The sequence below is a fragment of the Anopheles gambiae genome, chromosome 3 (genome assembly GCF_943734735.2).
Source record: "Anopheles gambiae chromosome 3, idAnoGambNW_F1_1, whole genome shotgun sequence".
Lineage (NCBI taxonomy): Eukaryota > Metazoa > Arthropoda > Insecta > Diptera > Culicidae > Anopheles > Anopheles gambiae.
This window is the reverse complement of record NC_064602.1, coordinates 15,232,821-15,254,372: the sequence shown is the minus strand read 5'-3', so window position 1 is coordinate 15,254,372 and position 21,552 is coordinate 15,232,821. Positions and strand designations below refer to the sequence as shown.

The 21,552-nt window shown below is 45.0% G+C and overlaps 3 protein-coding genes across 7 annotated transcripts in view; 2 read left to right on the top strand and 1 right to left on the bottom strand.

Moving 5' to 3' along the window:
- Nucleotides 1-91: 91 nt before the first annotated feature.
- On the top strand, nt 92-1,964 carry LOC133393449 (uncharacterized). Its single transcript, XM_061658535.1, has 3 exons — nt 92-371; nt 466-701; nt 775-1,964. The coding sequence occupies exons 1-3, from the start codon at nt 232-234 to the stop codon at nt 1,767-1,769; spliced, it is 1,371 nt and encodes a 456-aa protein (XP_061514519.1). The 5' UTR covers nt 92-231; the 3' UTR covers nt 1,770-1,964.
- A 2,230-nt stretch (nt 1,965-4,194) lies between these two features.
- LOC133393398 (septin-interacting protein 1) lies at nt 4,195-6,968 on the bottom strand. The gene has a single exon (XM_061658256.1). It carries the CDS (start codon nt 6,812-6,814, stop codon nt 4,271-4,273), a length of 2,544 nt encoding a protein of 847 aa, XP_061514240.1. The 5' UTR covers nt 6,815-6,968; the 3' UTR covers nt 4,195-4,270.
- A 3,093-nt stretch (nt 6,969-10,061) lies between these two features.
- Nucleotides 10,062-21,552, top strand: part of LOC1275542 (neuroguidin) — a 41,561-nt gene continuing 30,070 nt past the window's right edge. The window contains exons 1-2 of one of the 5 annotated variants that reach the window (XM_061655122.1): nt 10,062-10,172; nt 11,222-11,731. In XM_061655122.1, coding sequence (XP_061511106.1) covers nt 11,723-11,731 — 9 coding nt within the window. In that variant the 5' untranslated portion in view covers nt 10,062-10,172; nt 11,222-11,722. Of the gene's footprint in view, nt 10,394-10,773; nt 10,964-11,221; nt 11,732-21,552 lie in introns of those variants that run through there. The other 4 variants (XM_061655123.1, XM_061655124.1, XM_061655125.1 and 1 more) reach the window with 4 other exon arrangements.

Below are 21,552 nucleotides of genomic sequence, written 5' to 3'. Positions count from 1 at the left end.
GTCTTTTTCAAAAAATCGTAATCAAAACATCCAATCCCCTCGCATACTGGCAGCACTGCTGTCAGAAAACAACCCAAAATTACCACAGTTGATACGACAGTTGCTTTGTTTAGAACAGTTCGGTTCAGTTAAATTTGGCGGCATTGCGGATGTGTGTGGTGTACCGGCAGCAAAACACAAACCGTTTCTGAGAGCGGTTGAGAGAAAAAACTGTGAAAAACACATCAAAACATGGAGAAAATGAAGGCAACCGCCGATAAGAAGCTGGTGGTGATGATATCCAAACTGGACCTGGACCTGGAGATGGTGAAAATGGCTCTGGAGGAGAGCAATCTGTGCAACAGTGCGGTCCAGCTGAGCCGTACACGAAAGTACACGTTCATTCATGAGCCGCAATGGCGTCTGCAGGCGTGAAGCCGGTTGTTTCTTTAATTTACCTTCCTTTCTCTTTTACTACTATTTTAGCTCCAAAGCACCTAAAAAAACCTTCGGAAACATCACCGTGATGAGTGTAGCGGTTGACGAAAATGTGTCTGGAAGTAACAAATTGACGGAACACACAGTCACGGCGGAAATAGTGGAGCTGTTGAAGTCGGTACGGCGCCAGAAGCGACAGGAACAGCAGCACACAATTGTGATGAAATTTAAGGGCAATCGGCAGTTTTTTAGCTCCGTCAGCTGTAGCAAATGCACAGTTGAGAGTGTGTATTTAACATTTTCTTTTTGTGTTAATGGAAACAGATATTAACTGCTCGTTTTTATTGCCCTTTCCAGAGGAGTGTAGCGCCATTCCGACCTTCCTGTCCCTGGTACAGCACCATCAGCAGCTGCAGAATGTACCACCGCCGGCGGAAAACGATCCAAACAACAGCGTAACCATAGGCCACACGTCCAAGAAGCGCCTGGTCAACCGGGAGTTGCGCGTGCTGTTGCAACGACTCGACCTTAACAAACAATTCCTGGCGGTACCGGGAGCTACTGCTGACCCACCTTCACCGCCCGTACTGAAAAAGGTCCAGAAGCAGCCCGGTCTCATCACACCGGAACAGGTGGAAAGGGCACGCCAGCTGTCCATGGTACAGCTGATCCGCGACTTCCCAGGCGACAGTGTGGACGAGTTTCTGCGCTTCTGCACCGAACGTATGGCCGGCGCCGATGGCGATGTGTGCGACTCCATCCCACTGCTCACGATCGAGCAAGCCGACACGGACCTGTGGCACGAGCTGCGCATCGGTCGCATTACCGCGTCCCGCATGCACGAAGCATCCCGCTGCACCATGCTGAATGGTTCGCTGAAGAACAAAGTTATGGGCGTGTCGTCCGGCTTTTCCATGGCCATGAAGCGGGGCACCGATCTCGAGGGCCACGTGCTGGCCGAACTGCGTAAACAGTATCCGGGGTTGCGCGATACGGGCCTGATACTGGACCCGGCCTGCCCGTGGATGGGCGCCTCGCCCGACGGTATCTGCGATGAGTTTGTGCTCGAGATCAAGTGCCCGTACACCGAGCGAACTCACGAGTGCTACGTGGACGTGGCGAAGCTGTCCCCGAAGTACTTTGCGCAGATACAGCTGCAGATGCACGTTACGCATCGGCCGAAGGCGCTGCTGGCGGTGGCAGCGCTGGATTTTGAAACGACGAGGCGTATTACGCAGATTTGGATCGATTACGACCGGGCGTACGTGGAGGAGGTGATGGAGCATGCGTACGAGTTTTGGTGTAAGGCTATCTTTAAGGCGCTGCTTAAAAAGCGAAGCAGCAAAAAGTGAGCAAACAGGTACTCTGAACGAAGCATAGAATTTGTTGAATGGGGGGTTTGTTTCTAATTTAAATTTAATATGTATTATTATGTGCTTTAAAGGCACGTTGGTAGGCTTTATGTTACGATGAACTATCGCTGTGTTAAGCAGCTGAATTGAATTAGCGAATATTTAATGAATTAATAAACACAGACTCAAGCGTAATTGAAATGATTTTCGATAAAATTAAATTTAGAAATATTTAGCATCAGTTATACAGGACTAGGTCGCCAACATAAAGGACCATTTAGTGTAGTCCAAGAATTGATCGTCCTCCGGTAGTAAGGGCTGATGACTATCCGTTAGCTGGTACTGAAAAAGTCTCGATTATGCCCATGTAGACCACCATAATATGATCGCGTTGGTAGTTATGTCAAATAGAAGAATAATTAACTAATACAATTTCCTTCCTTTTTGATATTTAAAACGCCACACATTGTTCCATATTTTGTGAAATTATAGTTTATTTAGACCCATTAATGGCTACACTAGGGGCGGCCCCGTGGTTCAGTCGTCAACTAGAACGACTCAATAACATGCCCGTCATGGGTTAAAGCCCAGAATGGACCGTCCCCCTCTTAGCAAGGAAATCACTACATCCGGCTGCGTGGTGGTACTCAATAAAGTCTCGGAAGCTTGTATAGGCCGGCGGCACGTTCGCGTAGGACGTTTACGCCAAATATAGAAAAAGAGGAAGAATAGCTATACAACAACATTACTCAACTCCAAAAAGCCACCAAACCCAATCCAAATGAGCGAAACATTGACGAACCTTTGATCTTTAACCGAATCCGACCAGTCCTGTGACAGATCATTCGCCCACATACCTGTTATGGATATACCGGTCCTGGAATTGGCCATGAACTCACACCGGACCTGGAACTGATACTAAACCCATACCGGGACTGGAATAGATGCTGATTCCATATTGGTACTGGTACTGATACCGACCCTACACCGATCTTGGAACTCACACCAAACCTATTACTGTCCTTGAACCGACTCATGCTGGTTCTGGAACTGACCTTGAGCTCATTATCATGTTTGTTGTTGTTATTATTATTGTTACTATTATTATTATTATTATTATTAATAATTATTATTATTACCGAATCTGGAACTGCTATTGAACCCCTAGCGGTATTGGAAATGATACTGAACCCATAACGGTCCTGGAATAGATCACGAGCCTATACCAGACCTGGAACCGACTCTGATCTCATAACTGGCTTGGAACTGTTGAAGAACCTATACCGGACCTGGAATCGATCACGAACCTAAAACGATCCTGGAACTGTGCTTGAACCCATATTGGTCTTGGAACTGATCTGAGCAAATTCCGGTTCCGGAACAGATATCAAACTCATGTCGGACTCGGAACCGATTCCGTACTTATAGAAGGCCTGGAACTGATGCTGAAACCATTCCAGTTCTATAACCGCTCATGAACCGCTATATTTCCTGGATTTGGTCTGAACGCATGCTGGCCTTTAAAATTTCCCAGAACCTATACTGATCCTGGAACCGATCACAAACTAATAAATTTTAATTCTTAATCCATACCATGGAAGAGATGCTTAATCCATATCGGTCCTGGAGTTGATGCCGAGCCTATACCGATTCTGGAATCGACCTAAAACTCATACCGAACCCATGACTGTCCTTGATCTGCTCACAAACTCATAACGGCTCTGGAACTGATCGAGAACTCATATCGATTCTGGAACTGGTCTTGAACACAACTGATACTGATTTCGTATCGGCCCTGTAATTGATCACGAACTCATACCCGTCCTGGTACTGACGCTGAGCCCATAACTGTTCTGGAACTGTTCAGGAACCTGTTCCGGACCTGGAATTGGTCACGAACCTAAAACGGTCCTGGAACTGTACTTGAACTCATATTGGTCTTGGAAATGATTTGAGCTCATTCCGGTTCTGTTGGACCTGGAACCGATTACGTACTTATACCGGACCTGGAACGAATCCTGATTCCATCACATTTTTGAACCGAAATTGACCCTGGAACTGGTTTGAACCCATACTGGCCTTGAAAATGGCCCAGAACCTATACTAATCCTGGTGGTGATATTGAACTAATACCGGTACTGGAACCGTTCACGTACCCATACCGAACCTGCGATCGATAACGATCCCATACTGATCCTGTAAGTGATCCTTAACCCATACCGTCCCTCAAACAGCTCCCGGTAGTATTCCGGTCTAGGAATTGCAGCAGGACCTGTTTAGGTTTCGGTAGCTTGAGAGTGGTTCGGGAAATAACATTAATTTAATAACATTAAGAGAATTTAATTAAAACTAATAATCTCTGGATTTTTAGTATCTTTTCTTAAATTTTCCCCTCAACGAAAGGAACCATAATTTAACACGAAGATTTTTAATCCTATTAAAGTTAGTTAAGTTTTATTTTACCGAACTAGTATGTCACTCTTACAATAAATATCATCAATTCACCCACTGACCGCTCGCTCGAGCAGTGCCGCCAACGATATCGGCGTCCAGCTAACGCCCCCATCCGGACTGACGATGCACACGGACCGATCGATGTAGCAGAACAGCTTGCCCACGCGGTACACCTGCTTGCCCAGCTCTCTCCTGCCCGGCATCGGCGCGAAGATGATCCCCCTTTCGGCACACTTCTGCGACACCAGCTCCTTAAACTCGAGCGTTGGCTGCGTGTCTAGCTGCTGCATGTCCATCATCGTCACGGTCGGTGGTTTCGGGGGCGGCGGTATCGATTCCATCACCGGCGGCGAAGAGCTCGGTCCACCCGCACCCGATCCACCCAGCCCGATGGAGCGTTGCATCAGCTCGAGCGCTTTGCGGAAACACTCCTTTATGTTCGGATGGCGCACCACGTCGTCCGTGAACTGAGCCTTCCAGCCCTGGTACCAGCGGGACACCTGGTCGAAGTTGGGCGACTGGTTCAGCCAAATCACGAGCGTTTGGAGCCACTTGGGGAAGAAGTACTTATCGAGCACGGTGGCCATCTGGAGGGGTGAGATGAGCTCGTGCCACTCCCACACCTGGTTGAAGATTTCCAGATCCTGCTGCAGCGGATTGACGATCAGCTCGGTTAGCCGCAGCTCCAGCTTGGGGATGATGTTTTTCGCCAGAAACACCTGCAGATCTTCCTCCGCGAAGACACCCTTCCAGGGGGTAAGCATTGCGCGGGCGGAACGATCCTCCGGATGCCAGCCCTTCAGGGCGCGGGCCAGCTTCTCCCGGATGGCCGGATAGATGTTGCCTTCCATTTTCGGCCCGAGCAGTTCGGTCCACGGGTGTATCCAGCAGTGTATCGGGACGGTGTCGGTGAGCGGGTCCCACTCGATCACCGCCGCCGTAAGCTTTACCAGCACGATCTGCTCGAGCACGTTGTCCAGTATCCAGGCGGGCAGCAGCGGTGCCCACGCATCGAGCAGCGCTATCATTGGCTGGTGTGCGCGCGGGTTCCATTCACTGGCAGCGGACCGGATGCTGGGCACGACGCCGCTCCACACGACGGCCGAGTAGGGATCGAGCAGACTGTTGACGGTGTCGGTGCGCGAGGAGGCGAGGATCGATTTCCAGCGCTTGAAAATGTCCAGATGACGGGTCGGTTCGCTGAACGGTTTCCATTCGCGTAGCCGGTTCGCTAGAAGGGGGGCCACGACACCCGCGGCCAGGTCGGACAGGCCAAACTCCTTACACTCCGCCGGATAGTCCGCGTACAGGCGCACAAAGATGCGCTCACACTCTTCCAGCTCGATCGAGCCGCCGGCCGGTTCGACCAGCGCGCGCACCAGCTCGAGCGCTCCGTCCAGCGTGTGCAGGTAGTCCTTCTCCAGCTCGCTGATGCGGATGAGGTTTTGCTTTTCGTGCAGCAACTGTTCCTCGCGATCTTTCGCCTCACACTTTTGCTTGTCGATCGTGATTATGTCCTGCTCGCAGTACTCCACCATCAGGTTGAGGTTGTGCAGCAGCTCGGGCAGGGCGAAGTGGATCGTTTCCTTGGCCGGTGGTGGTTTACCGCCCGCCTGCCCGCCCAACTCGTACAGCTCCTCGTCGGCCACCTTCGCCTGCCCCAGGGCATGGTATCCGCTGAGTACACGCTTTTCCGGCCCCGTCATATCGATCACCGTCACCTGCGCCAGCTTCGACGAGCTCTTGTCGAACGGTGCGTACGTGGCCGTCTTTTTGCCCTTCTCGATCACGTCCTCGACGGATTTGAAGAAGTAGCGCGATTTGCTCTGCTTACCACCCTCCTTACGCCACTGGCGCGTTTCCTCCTCCTTGCCACCGGCAGCCGGCAGCGCCTTTGTGTCGTCCTGCTTTTGCTTCTGTTTCGCGTCCGCCACCACGGTCTTTTTCTCCGGCCCGTACGCCCCGATCGCACCGCGGCCCTTGCGCAGGTGCGCCTCGATCGGTGCGGAAATGCCCTGCAGATCCTTGCCCAACCCCTTGCCCGGCTGGTAGCCCATCTGTAGTAGCAGCTTCGCCCCGATGCCACGCGTATGCTGCTCCCAGTTGCCCACGTGTTTGCCTCCCTGTGCTTTCGGTGGTGCGCCACTGCCAAGCGTACGAAAGCCGGCCATCGAGCGCATATCCTGCGGCGGGGGGCGTCTTTCGTCTTCCGATTCCGAGGACGTTGCACTGCTGTTCGCTGCGACCGCTTTCGAACCAAAGCGGGGCCGTGCATCATTCGCCTCGTCGCCCTCGTCGTCATCATCTTCGTCGGACGGTTTCCGGTCCTTTTCCGGCTTTTTGCCCGACTGCTGGATGCCGCCCGCAATGAACCCGATCGGGGCGGAGTAGTCTTTCGGTTGCTTGCCCCCCATCCGTCCCCGGCGCCGGCCACCGCTGCCCTCGTCGCCCTCGTTTTCCGAATCATCGTCCGCCCAGACGCCGTAGATCTGCTGGTTCTTGGTCGGCCGGCGGCGTCCCCGGTTCGGGTTGAACTCGTTCGCCAGATCGTAGTCGGTGATTTCGAACCGCTCGTACTCTTCGTCGTCCATGGTGAGGTTTCGCAGGCGAAGTATCGAACGAATAATGAAGCGGTTGTGTAAAGCGAGTGGAGGTGGAAATATGGAAAACCACTTTTTTCGCGGATGCACTGGTTTGCGTTTGTTTACGTTTTTTTCGGAGAGTAGGGAGAGTTTGACTGCAAACGTCAAGGTTTGTACATCAAGGCAGGGAAGAGGTGCGTCGTCTGTCATAAGGGAGTCTTCTACTCGGGGTTTAAAAATGAAGAAAAGATGAATAAAAAGGTTATACAATTGGAAAATATAACTTTTTGTTCATATTTTTTAAAGTTTAAGACATTGTTTACGCATTAGTTTTTGTTCAATGCAAACTTTCTTCAATTTAAAGCAGCGAACATACAATTCCCTTTCTTCTATGCGCATTGTGTGCCGGCTATCTCTAGCAGAGTGACCAGAAATGACGTTTTATTTGAATTCCTAACGATTTTTGAAGCGCCTACTGATTCATAGATGAGCAAACCCTAAAACTACCGATTTTTCATTTTTCGTACCGAAAATTACAGATTTTTTTCAAAATAAGAAAGCTGCTTAAGCGCTATATGAAAGACCAACCTGGAACTTTGATGCTGTTAATCTACTGCAAGAGGCGAATTCATGCAGCGATCTTTAGCGTGCCAACATTAGCTGCTTAAGCAAATTTGGCTATTTGGGAAAGGGCATATAAAAAGACTTCGTTTAAGTAATGGTCGATGGTGTTGATGCCTGTGCAACTGACCACACGACGATTCGTATAGATTTTTGCTCGAAAAGCTACAAGGATACATAGGCCATGATTAGATGAACCTAAGGGAAACACATTGCAAGAAAACCCAAGCGCCACAGATTAAGCTTAAACAACTGGAAAGTTGAATATCCATAGAAAAAAATGAAAGCTCCACAGCTTCATTGCTTTGATCAATAGATGGCGTATTACAACTCTTCATTATATTGCTATCCTTTTCTTGCAATGTGTTTCGACAAGTTTCATCTTATCATGACCTCCCAAATAGCCAGCTCGTACTTTATAGCTGATTTAGGGCTGTTTAACGAAAAATCGTTCCGATGTCGTACTTTGTGGCTGATTAAGAGATAGACGGTACTTTGCGGAACTATGGAGCTTTTTAACAGGCACATGGTACTCTTTGGAACTTTGCGGCTGATTAGCACTATGCGTAGGGCTCATGATGGAACTTGAAGGCTTGTTAAGAAAGGGTACTGAACTTGGTGGAACTTTATAGCTTTTTAATGCATGACATCGGTTCAAGGTGGCTCCCCAAATAGCCAGCTCGTACTTTATAGCTGATTTAGGGCTGTTTAACGAAAAATCGTTCCGATGTCGTACTTTGTGGCTGATTAAGAGATAGACGGTACTTTGCGGAACTATGGAGCTTTTTAACAGGCACATGGTACTCTTTGGAACTTTGCGGCTGATTAGCACTATGCGTAGGGTTCATGATGGAACTTGAAGGCTTGTTAAGAAAGGGTACTGAACTTGGTGGAACTTTATAGCTTTTTAATGCATGACATCGGTTCAAGGTGGCTCTTGTCAAAGTGTCAAAGACGGACGCCGGCAATAGACTCATTGCTGCTGCACAAGTTAGATTCGTTACTTGAAGAATGAATATTGAGTGAAGCGATTGTGAATTATCAGTAAATTGTGTAAAAATTTGTGTAATTTATCAATACAAAAGATTTAAAAATATACATATGTGTTTAAACCAAACAAATTTTGTTGTTTATTTCATCGATGACGCTTGCTTGAAAATAAAACACAAAGAAAAATAATCCCTGGCATCGTGGCATACGGAAGCTGCTTAGGCGCTGTTTGAAAGACCCACATAGAACTTTGATGCTGTTTATCTACTGCAAAAGGCGAATTAGAGCAGCGATCTTTAGCGTGCCAAAATGAGCTGCTTAAGCAATTCTGGCTATTTGGGTCTTGTCAAAGTGTCAAAGACGGACGCCGGCAATAATCTCATTGCTGCTGCACAAGTTAGATTAGTTCTTTGAAGAAGGGATTTTGAAGGAAGTGATTGTTATTGTACAGTAAATTGTGATACGTTTCGTGTAATTTATGAATATTAAGGATTGAAAAATATACACATGTACACAAACAAAACAAATCCTGTTGTTTATTTCATCGATGACGCTTGCTTGAAAATATAACACAAAGAAAAATAATCCCCGGCACCGTAGCTTAAGGAAGCTGCTTAGGCGCTATTTAGAAGGACCGCCTGGAACTTTGATGCTGTTTATCTACTGCAAAAGGCGAATTAGAGCAGCGATCTTTAGCGTGCCAAAATGAGCTGCTTAAGCAATTCTGGCTATTTGGGCTATATAGCCTTCTGACTTTCTGAGCAAAAATCTATATAAATGGTCATGTGATCAGATACGTGGGTATCAACACTAACGACCATTATTCAAATCTCACTTACTTCAGTAATGGTGGTTTCCGTTGGAGTTTAGTATTTAAACAATCGTATTGCCATTCTAGTTCTAGCGATGCATAATTTCAATGCGAAACCATACAATAGTACAGAGGAAATGAGAAAGCTCTCCTCCAAGCGATTAAGCTCTACTGGTTGGGGAATCCCACCAACAGATAGCGCCACCAGCTTTTTGCTATTTTTAGAATGCATGAGTCGTTTGCCGTCTGCTAGACGAAGTCTTTCTACATTCCGTTTAGGTAGAGAGCTTGAGTCGTTTAGAAGCCGTTTAGTGGTCGTTTAGTGGATTTGTGGCACTTGGGTAGCTTCGTGTGTCCGTTATGATTAGGTTGCAGATTAGAACCCCTCCTCCCCCTTTCCACTTAGGCCCGTGTCTGTGCTCCATCGGATGCGATTTTATCGGAAGGCCTGTCAAAATTTTATATGGAATTTGACAGATAACGTCGGACGTGCGATTTCGTCGTACGACGGAATCAAATTATTTTGATTTCGTCGGACGCCGCATCCGATTTTATCTGTCAAACTAAATGTATTTTGTAGGAACAATCTCAACTTTATTTTCCATAATCGTTATATTATTAATATCATCCAAATAATCGCAATATTATACGAAAAAGCGTCTGACAGCACGTGCGATAAAATCGCATGCGATGAAGCACAGACACGGCCCTTAACACTTCATTTTGACTGAGTTTCAAATTTCACAACCAACCAAAAGTAGAGATAAAATTTTGCTGCTCTTACCGAAAATCGCCAACATAATCTGGCCACACTGATCTCTAGTAACCTTGACCGGCCCGGTGCCACCATCGGCTGTCACAATCGGTACAGCACGTGTGTTTGTTTGTTTTCCACTCCGCTCGTGCTTTTCCGGGCTCTTTTCTTTGGTTTCCTGCATCCTAAAGGTATAACTGCAATTTATCTAAATAGTTTGAATGTTACAAAAAGTGTTAAAAGTGTAATTAGTGTAATTTATTATCGGAAGCATCTCCGCTGCGTGCGATTTGTTTACATCGTTGCCATGCCTCGTGCGGTTCATCGTGTGTGTGTGGTTGTTTCAGAAACGGTCCAATGTGCATCGGCCAGTTTGGCCCCCGCTCGTAATCCTTAGCAACGTATTAATCAAGTAAAAAAACCGCAAAAATCTCAACCCCATCGTCCCCACCAGTTTGGCTGCACTTCGTGCTGCTACCACATGTGTGTATGAAGCGTACCTTGCGCCACACGCACCGCTTTCTGTCTCTGTATGCGTAATGTACATACACACTCACACAACCGGAAAAAAGGATTCCCCCTACTGCCGAAACACGCAATTTCGAAGCAAAAAAAAACAACAATCACAGTGTGTTTGCGATCCCCCTCAACGAAGACGAACGACCCTTGTGTATATACACATACACCTCCGTGAGTGTGCGTGTGTAGTGGTGCGCGCAGAGTGTCCTGGACCTTTTTTTTGGTTTGTTCCTCCTCTGTTTGTGTTTCGCGTTGCGTTCGTCGTTCGAACGCGCGCGCTAGCGAACGGAATCCGCTTTCATCGGTCGCGACCACCGTCGGCCGGAATCAATCGCAGCGCAGTCGAAGTTGAAGGTTGACGTGCTTTGTGCCAAAGTCCCTCGGGTTGTAGCTGACTGCTGCCGCTGCTGCTTTTGGTACTGTGCGCGGTTCAGCTCCTTGCAGTGTTTCTTCGGTGCGGTTTGTGCGGATCACTCAGCCACACGAATAAGACAGGATTTTTGGGGATTTTTAATCCGCCCGCCGGGATGCCAGTGGAAGTACGGCATTAAGTGTGCGCCTTTCGAGAAAGGGGTCGCCGGTGTGTTGTGACTCTGTGCTGGAAAGGAAACAGGAAATATTAAGCCCTCCCCTGCGGCCGACCAGCAGACCTCGGGCGCGCTAATTAGTGTTTTATTTGTTTTAATTTCTAATTTATCTTTATTTGCCTTTTGAAAAATAGTGTGAACTAATGCTGTATCGTGCAAAGTGTTTCAATCAGTTTTATTTCTTCTACACACAACATAACATAAAAAGTAATTAAAAGTGTGGTGAAAAGTCCTGCCTGGAACAAACAACAGCCCGGGTGTAGTGTTCGTGACGGAAGTGTTGGTGCATCAAACAAAACAGTTCCAGTTGCAGTAGGCCGATTCCTTTTGGGTGCTTGGTTACGAGTTTGGTGAAAGTCAACAAGGAAAGGACGACAACACGGCATCAACACCCAAAGCAAGCCTTGCACAGCGACACACCAGCGTGTTTGTCACCATCGGCCTGCAAGGAGGATTGTGTGTGTTTCCTGTTGGTCTACCGAAATAAAGCTGAGCTTGTGTGTTCCTTGCCCCGGAGTAAGGAAAGAAGCCGCGCGGAAGGAACCCCATCTCAGCCAACTCAACCACACAACGGATCGGACGCTGCGGCGACCACGCGGAACAGAGGAAACGCATACAGAGATACATTTTTAAAAATGGTGCAGGTAAATGAAGAGTGTGCAGAGAAGTAAAAAAAATCAAACTTGGGTCTTGGGCTAGGTTCAGGATGCTCGGTTCTACTGTGCTTATTTAGCCTTCCCGTTTGCTTCAGCGTTGTGCGTCATCAGATTTTATGCTCGTGCGTGCGTGCATCCCGTTCCCCTCCTCCGGTAAAAGCGTATTTCCGGAGGGTGAATATAGGTAGGCAGAGGCAGGCCGAGAGAACACGCAGAACATTGCTCTACGCGTGGTCCGAAGTGGTTCACTTGGAGAGCTATGATTCGAGGGTCGATGAACGAGTATAAGGGGGTAATGGAAGCATCCGTACATAACTTTTTTTTTCTCCACCCCGTGCCGTCCCATTCTACGCAGTCAAAATAATAGAAAATGCACACATACACAGTCACAACTCTGTTGTTGGTGTTGTTGTTGTTGGTGTCCTTTCCCTTCGCTATCGTTCTATCGCGGGACGGTCGCCAACGGTTGCCGAATCCTGGTTTCGATGGGGGATTTTTTTGTTCTTCATTTTACTCTTAATGGTTGTATCTGAATGTGTGTTTGCTCATGTATTTCTCTGTCGCTGTGTGTGTGTGTGTGCGTGGACGAGAGTTAATATTGAAAGGATAAAATCGTCACAAAAACAGCGGCGTATAATGGGCTAGAATTTGTGGTGCATCATCCCTCTTTTTTTTACTTCCAACTCTACGGCTTTTTGGTCCGTTTTTCTGTTTTGGTTTGGCGAACGATATATTTTTGAAATTATTCTCGTGCACGGCTCGGGCGGCAAGAACGGCTGGTTTGCATTTTGGATAATTGCTCAAGTGCTGATGGATGGAGCAAAACAATGGAGGAACAAATGGAGGAAGGATGATGATGATAAGCGGGGAGAAAAATCGAACTCCCCTTTTGGGGATATTGTCCGGTTGCTTGGGAATTGGTTGATTTGTGGTGTTGAGCGTTAAGATTTACTCATTTGTACACCATTTCAACCGGTTCCCCTGGTGGGCCTTGAACAGGGACTCGGGAGTAGGCGGTAGATGTTGCTTCTGATGTTTAATCTGAGCTCATTAATGAATCCCTAATCATCACTTCGGTTCTTTTTTTAAACTGCACGACAGGATGAATGATTGATAGCGAATATGCTTAGAATGAAAGAATCGTTTAATTGTGTTTATAATTATTTAATTAGAAATTTAATATCAACAAAATGCAACAGTTTTGTGTTTGATTTCTGCTTGTGCTGTTTAATGTTTGATTGAAATTGTAGGTTATGAGTTGCCATTTTATTTATGAATATAGGAATAAATGTTGCCTTTCGTGCAGAATACGATTTCAAATGATTGAACTGTTTTAAACAGTATACTGGTCGCATAAAATCTAATAGGGGTTAAAAAAAAGACCGATTACAAGCATTTGTCAGTGTTAGTAGCTTTATCGAACCACCAAAAAGAAGATGTTTTGAATGTCACGCAGTTGTTTGTTTATAGGGGAACCTGGGGCAAAATGGTCATCTGCATTATTGGCAAATTTACACGTTTATAATGACTTCTAATGATTGAAAAAACATAAAATACAATGTTTTAAGCCCACCATGAACGTTTCATAACCAAAAATTCCAAAATAATTGAATAAAGAAGCAAATAAAATGATTGCTCAAAACGATATAATGTTCACCGTCTCGAAAATAAGCTTTCGTAAGATTTTAACGTATAATAAGGGCAAAAAAAAAAGTATGTGTGCCCAGGCTCATGATATTTATCTGTAGTCTACGTAAAAAAAAAGTAACCATTTTAATTTAATGTAAAGTTTTTAAAATTAAAGTTTGTAAAATGTTTCACCTGGGGCAAAATGGTCGTTCCACCTTGGGGCAAAATGGTCGGGTATGTTTTGAGAGGAGCGACATGATGAGGCTGTGGTATAAGCTAAGGTCGCTACAATACCACCACCACTTAAATTTCTGCTCTCACAATTCTACTGCGATGCAAGAGCTTAAACCAAAGCCTGAAGTTCAATGTTGTGGTCCATTTTGCCCCTTTGTTTTGATGTGTTTTAACAATTTCGTGTAAGACCATTTTGCCCCGCACATCACATTTTCACGACTTTTCACGTTGATTTTTTAAAATTCATTTTAAACATATAAATTTGTTATTAATGCGTAAACTTCTGATTGTTTTTCACGAACAAGACGTTGAAGTATCGATTGCCGTCAAAATAACAATGTAAAGTGATTTAACCAATACAGATACAGATCAAAATCTTTGACAGGTCCACTTTGCTCCGCTTTCCCCTACTATTCTGCTTCGTTATATTCCATTCTCTCTTAGAAAACCCCTAATGCTAATGATGTGCATTTTAGAGCAATCTTCGATAACCGATAATAAACCAATGCGAACGAAGGGCTCTGTATTTGATGTTTTTTAAAGTGACGCTCTCCGAGAGTCCCCGTGTCCTAAATTCATGCCCAAACCTAAAGCAGTAGTGTCGATTTTAATATTAAAAAAGAAATTGAAAATATGTGTTTAATGAATCTTTGTGAGAGAATTTGCTCATCAAAAGATATACATATCTTCAGAGGATTTCGATTTGCTACAAATGTGGATCAAAAATGTTCAATGGGATTTTCCCCGTTTTTTTAAATACTTACTAAACAATTTTTGATCCACCTTAGCACTGTTACAGTTATCGATTAGTTATCGTTCAGTCGTTAAAGTACGACATACATTGTATTGCCACAGTGACGCTTTCTTGTCCTAATTGAGATGGTTTAACTACTATCGTAACGATCTCTTTGATTTAAACTTGTTTGTTACTTTTATAAGATTCGCCTGGTTTTTCTCATTAGGATTGCGTTTTTGTTTGCAATATTTTTTCTTTTACTTACTCCTTATTATTGTATTTTTAATTTTTAATTTTAATTTTTAGATTATTAGAGAAGCCTCAACGACAGTCTTTTGAGCTTATAAAAGAACTCAAATGAACTTTGAAGTGGTTCCCAAGTAAATGTGTGTCATACATCGTGTAATCAATCACATCAATGCATCAGCTGCATTTAATTCTTCTCTAAAATATGTGAAAAACAATGGAGAAATCGCACGAATGCAGATCTGTACACCATTCAAAACTGTGTAGTAGAAAATGGAGTAAACAATTAACACCAAAGCGTTAAAACTTCCCATTGCTTGCCGTTCACTAACAGCGTTGGCAATTAGCAGTTCTGTCCTGTGACTAAATCCGTTCTCCTCGAGCCCATCATGCATCACAAATGCATTTGTTGCTTTTTTTTTTTATTAAGTTTGATTTTAAATTCGTCATGCACGAATGTGTGATTTTTTTATGACGAAATTTCATATAAAAAGGAGAATCAGTCAGGTCAAAGGCTAACCAGCGCCCTTACATAGCGACGCAGGTTTAGTACTTATACTATTACATTTGATTAATTGATCGAAATATTGATTAAAACTTTACGATTGCAGGAGACATTTTCATCAACCGATTGCAGAAATGTCCGCTCCACCGTAACGCACAAACGCATGTGCTAACTCTGTAGCGTCGCCTCGCGCTATGCAATTTGCTTTGCGAATTTACGCAAAACACACCTACCCAGTGAGGAGGAGACGTCAAACGCACCAGAAACCGTTTGAAATGAGCCGCCCAGTGTGGCTCGCTTTGTGATTGATCAATTCGCTGTAACGACGCTGTGCCGGGAGATGGCCATCCCGGGTTAAGCTTTGATGAATACCGGGCAAATGCTGCCATTTTCACCTGGCGCGCACACACTGCTTCGGGCCAAACGCAACGAAGCACACACCGTTTTGCGTGTTTGCCACTCTTCCGAAGGGCGGCACAGGGGACACAGGGGACAGGCGACACACACACAGGATATGCTGCTGCTGATGCTGCTTTTGGCGGATGGAAGGTGTAGTAGATTGGAAGGTGGACGCAATGTGTATGTGCATCCATGTATGGCCCTTTTCGCCCCGAATACGGGTCCACATGGTTGTGGAGAATGTGCTGCAGCAGCACAACGACACACCGACACACACACACACACGCACGGGACCGAACTGTCGCCGTATTTTCTGCCTTACGCAACCCGCAGCTCGTTGTGATTTTCATGACGAACTAGGCAAGGCAATGCAAAAAAAACGGACTGGAAAGAGCAGAAAGTAAAAAAAAAGGTTCGTTGAGCGAGAAAAAATAACATCTCCCTGTGATGCTGCTGCTGCTGCTGCGTTTGGTTATGGTGCGTTTGCTGCTAGCTAGATGCTGGCCCAATCCTTTCCCTGTTTTTAGGGCCCTGGCGCGCACGGGCTAGAAAAATATCGGACCGAGTTAACCGAAACAAAACAAAAAAAAATACAACATCCACCCTTTCCATCGGCTTCTGTCCCTCTTCTGGGTGACTAAGCGAGAGAGAGAGAGAGAAAGAGAGATCGCGCACACACAGATATACTGTGTGATAGAATTTTTATTAAACTTTGTCCATTGTACAGGGAAAAAGGACAGGACCAGGACGAGAAGTGGTGTCGCGCTGATGCCTAGATTCAGGCGTTTTTTTGTTGTTATTGCCTCGCTCGTCCTATGTATGATGTGTGCGACAAAGGCGTCCCGGTCGGCCTAGCCCAGTCCGGTCCCCGGACCCGGGCTGTAGGTGAGGTTACGCACACCACGCAATTTCCCGATTTGCGAGCGACAGGGCTATGTGCGTCGAGTTAGGACTTCTCTCTTCACATTTTCCCCCTTCTATGCCTCTTACCGTCTTTTCCTGCATTGTTGCGAGCACACTTCCCGTTTTGTCGGAGCGGGGGTTGTTGGTGGGAGTTGTGTGCGGGTGGCGTTTGTTTTTCCCCCCCCTATCAGCAAACGCGGCGGACGACCGGCGAATGCTGCTGGTCAGGCAATAATATTTTTAAAATGTTTATTAAAAACACACAGACACTCGCACAAGGGGGGGCACACGTACGTCTTTCACACGTCGCGGTTCTGTTCACCTGTGGCGGGAGGGGAAATGGGAAAATTTGAAACTCTGCTCTGAAGCTTCGCGGTGTGTACTGTCTTCTCGTTTGCTTTGCTTTTGGCTGCTCTTATGACAAACATCATCATTCTTTAGTCTATTATTTTTAATGTTTGTTTTCGTTATTTATATTTCATTGTTGTTTCATTTTTTTACTTGTTTAGTTTATACATTTATTGGAATTAATTTCTTTGTTTTCAGCTGGATTATTTATACATCATAGTGGTTTCATTTTCACTGACGTTCGTTTGATTTTATTATTCATTTATAATATACCTTTCTTCATTTGATTGTTTTCATTCTGATTTTTCATGTATTGTTGTTTCATTTTTTATTCATATTAGCTTAATTTATACATTTTCGTACATCCACATATATGTGTGGGTTCATTTACCTATTATCTTTTACTTACTTACGATATTTTACTCACTGTTTAACCCATTATCTTTATCATTTTTTTTCTTTTTTGTCTCTTTATGCTTGGATTTGATTATTTACTAATTTCAAAGCTTGCTGAACTATTCCATTGTTCTTCTTTTTTCGATTGGTTTTGCTGTTATGATGTTATCATTGATATTATGTCCTGCTCTATTTTTATTGTATTTTTTTTTGTTATTGTTTAATATCATTCTTAGTAAAGGAATTTGTTTAGCTTAATTTACTGTTCTTTATAATAATGTATGCTTTGGTCTTATACATTGACTTATTTTTTGTTGATGCCATGTCATTTCAACTTATAATTTATGTTATCTTCATTCTTTTATATATTCTATATCACTATGTCTGACTATTAATTGTTTTATTTCATTTGTTTTTTATCTAGTTTTTTTTCTCTTTTTGAATATTTTTTTTATTGCATATGTTGATCTGTGGCTAGTGCTTCTTGCTCTGATATTTGTTATTGCTGTTTAGTAATCGATACTTATTGGTTTTAATGCGTTTTGGTGTTTTGATAACAGGTTCCGGTTGTCGTTCGTTTTCTAACAAATGAACATTTATGTTTTATGTAACAACAAACAAAAAAAAAACAAACGCTTGCCAGCACCATTCAAATATGTATTTCGTATAGATTTAATTCAAAGAAAACCACCCATACAAAAAAATAATAAAAATAGAGTAAAATAAACAACATCCGTTAAATGTTAAATGAAACTCCCAAACAGTCTTTCAAAACGTTTGCACTGCTAACTACAATACCCAGCAGCGCATACTAGTGTGTGCATTTTAAAGGCCTATTGATTTGCCCATCGTCAACCTGTCGATTCGGGAACGGCCTCTTTCCCCCCCTATTTCTGCGCCGGAAAACCACCGTGGTGTGGCCGTCGAGTTGCGCCCTTCCGAGAGAGAAAGGGAGTGCAGTGTGTGCGATTGCTTTCGCGTTAGGCATCATACGCACATCGGCCGTTGGTCGGTCCACTCCATCCCGGTGTCCCGGTGGAAGCACCTGACTACTATCATTCATTCGAGTTTGCCAAATGAAAAGGGCCCTTTTTCTCATCCTGCTGCCGCTGCTGTATGTGTGTGTGTGAGAGAGAGAGATAGAGTGAGAAAGAGATGGGGTGGATTGTTTCGATTTTCCAACCAACGCTACATCCGCATCGGACACGAAATGAAAACCGCTGCACTGACACACGCATAAAAGGGACCACGGCGGCTACACCTAGTGGCAGAGAGGTGTGGGGTGGCGTTTCCGCGGACCGTCCCAAAATGGAATCGATGTGCCGATGTCCATGTGTGTGCGTAAGCCGTCGCCCGCGTGATGCGGCGCAGGAGTAGTCCCGCAACCGAAACAGGACAACGACCGCTATAGGGGCGCAAAAACCTTCATTTCGTCTGCCTGCCTGCATCATGCCATACTTTGCCGCTACCCCGAGTCCCCGGGGTTGATTTCGGGCTTTTCGGGGATTTGGATTTGCTAACGATCGCTCCGATAGTTGCGCCGTCCCGCGCGTCGTCCCGGGATAAAAGGGGTGCGTGTGCGTGCGTGTGTGTGCGTGCGGCTGCATACGAGATGAGCCGTTGCTCCGGTGCACATCTGGTGACGATTTGCTTGCCAGTGCTGCTGGCTATCCTTGGTCTCTCGTGCCCATCTCGAACTCGGGGACATTTGTGAATGTTTGATATTTTGAAGAATCAGCGATGGAACTCTGAACATCCCGAGAGAGAGAGAGTGAGAGAACGCGAAACATTGAGCTAGAAATAATAAATAAAACAGCCGGAGGATGGGAGTGTGGAGGTGGTTTGCCTCTTTTCCTATATTTTTTTCGGTTTGCCTGGCCGCTGACGTGTCGAAACTGTAGAATGTGTTGTGTTTCAATTAAATTTTTAATATAATGGCGAATGATTTATTTACCATTGTTAGAATGTTCCCGTTGTGTTTTGGAAATGAGAAGTGTTGCCAAAATCAAGTACAAATTTGATTAAAACAAACCCCCACCCACCAAGGGGTGCAACGGGGGCGGCGGGCATGTAAGCAAACCGAGAATAGAACAGTGTACAAAATGATATTAGTTTTTCGCGCCCGTCTAATGTGTCACCACGGGAAACTGCTCCGTGTGCTCCGGCGACCCTTGGTTCCGTCTTTCGGTTCCGATTTTATTTGTGTGTAATGTTTTTTTCGGTTTGATTTATGGCATATAAAGATGGCGTTTTAAGCTACACACATCGAGCGTGTATCCGGCGCTTTTCCGTTCCTAGGGTCGGCAGCGATGCTCACTTGGGACGTTTTTCCTAATTTGGAAGCAACTGCAAGCATGTGCCTCGGCTGGCTGTGTGTGCGTACGACCAATCGCCCCGTTTAGGGAAAAGGACTTCGCTTCCTCTCTCGCTCTTGGGTGTGCGTGTGTTTTGAGCTTTCCCGGAGGGGTTTGGGTATTATCAGCCCACTCTCGGGTGTGCTTAGTTTATAGTAGTAGTAGACCCGGTTGCGCACCGTCGTCGATAGGTCGTTCACTTTTCCACCGCTAATGATTGGCCCGGCGGAACTCTTCTCACCCTCGCTGGGTGTGTATTGGTGTACAGGATGGCACAGGATGATGCACCGCTGTGTCCCTGGGACTGGAATGGAACTGGGCTCTGTGTCTCTAATACAAGGAAACCGGGTGATGTGGAAAATGTTTGCTGCAAATATGACGCTAATGACGTCTAGGTTGGCGTATACGTATTGAGGTTTTATGGAATTTCACAAATTATCCAACACTTTACTAAAGTTCATTTAGATGGATAATGTGGTGTTGGAAGTAATTGGATTTCCGATTAATTGGATGTTCGAATAATGAAATTGGGTGTTTGATTAATGTTATATGATTTTTTAAGCCATAAAAATGATATTCCAGAATACAAACTATGTAACTATATTATTACTTATCAGATTAGTTGCGTCTTTAGGCTTCTTTGAGCGAACTATTATTGTCACGTATACGTAGAATAAACATTTTTATTATGATTTGTTTGGTAAATAGTCATTTTGATATTCGTTTCGTTAATAGTCATTTAAATATTATTTGTGCCTTTGCAGCCTGGAGGCTCCAATGTAGCAAAAGTTTGTTTTTGACTACACAACGCATATGCCGTGACTGCTTAGATATATAATGGTCTGGTGGACCATTAAGTACTAGTGTTCTGATCTGTTCTGAGAATCTGATTCAGATTCATGAATATGAAAGAATCTTTGGAATCATTCAATGAATCTTAATCTCAGTTGAAAATATTCAGGAAACTCGAAAGCTTCTTGAATCTCAAAAGATTCTGATATCTGGAAAGATTAACGAATATCTAAGGATTCATGAATCTCAATTGATTCATAAATCTCAAAAAAATCTAAATTGAGCTTTTTATTTATGTAAATTGAGATTTTTATTCTTCTTCTTGGCGTAACAACCTTCGTGGTCATGCCACCATATACAGGCTTCCAAGACTTCTTGGAAAGTACCACGCATCCGGATAGTTTGTTTTGCTACAGGGAGACGGTCCATGGGAGGCTTGAACCCACTTCGGGCCTGTTTTAGGTGGAATTGGGCTAATTAAATATTTTGGAAATCATACATCTCTAAAGATTCTGAATCTCCGGAGATATATGATTTTTAATAGATACATGATTCTTATGAGATTAATGAATCATTGGAGATTCATGAATCTTTGAAGATTCGTGAATTTTTAAAGATTCGTTAATTTTTGAAGATTCGAGAATTTTTGAATATTCGTGAAATTTTAAAGATTAATGTATCTTTGAAGATTCGTGAATTTTTAGAGATTCATGTATCTTTGAAGACTCGACTCGAGATTCGAATCACTTATCACTGAAGATTCATATGAATGATCCTAAGTGTAAATCGTATGGAAATGGACATCCTACCGCACAGTATACGAAATTAGTGATGGGTAAAGTTGGCAAAAATCCGGAGTCGACTCCGATCCGATTCCGATAAATTCGGAATCGACTCCGGAAGGTAGGTCCGCGCTTCAATATCCGGAGTCGTTCGGAATCGTCCGGAGTCGCCCGGAGTCGCCCGGAGTCGCCCGGAGTCGGAGTCATCCGGAGTCATCCGGAGTCGTTCGGAGTCGTTCGGAGTCGTCCGGAGTCGCCCGGAGTCGGAGTCGTCCGAAGTCATTCGGAGTCGTTCGGAGTCGTTCGGAGTCGTTCGGAGTCGTCGGAGTCGTCCGGAGTCGCCCGGAGTCGGAGTCGTCCGGAGTCGTTCGGAGTCGTTCGGAGTCGTCCGGAGTCGTTCGGAGTCGTTCGGAGTCGTCCGGAGTCGTCCGGAGTCGGAGTCGTTCGGAGTCGTTCGGAGTCGTTCGGAGTCGTTCGGAGTCGTT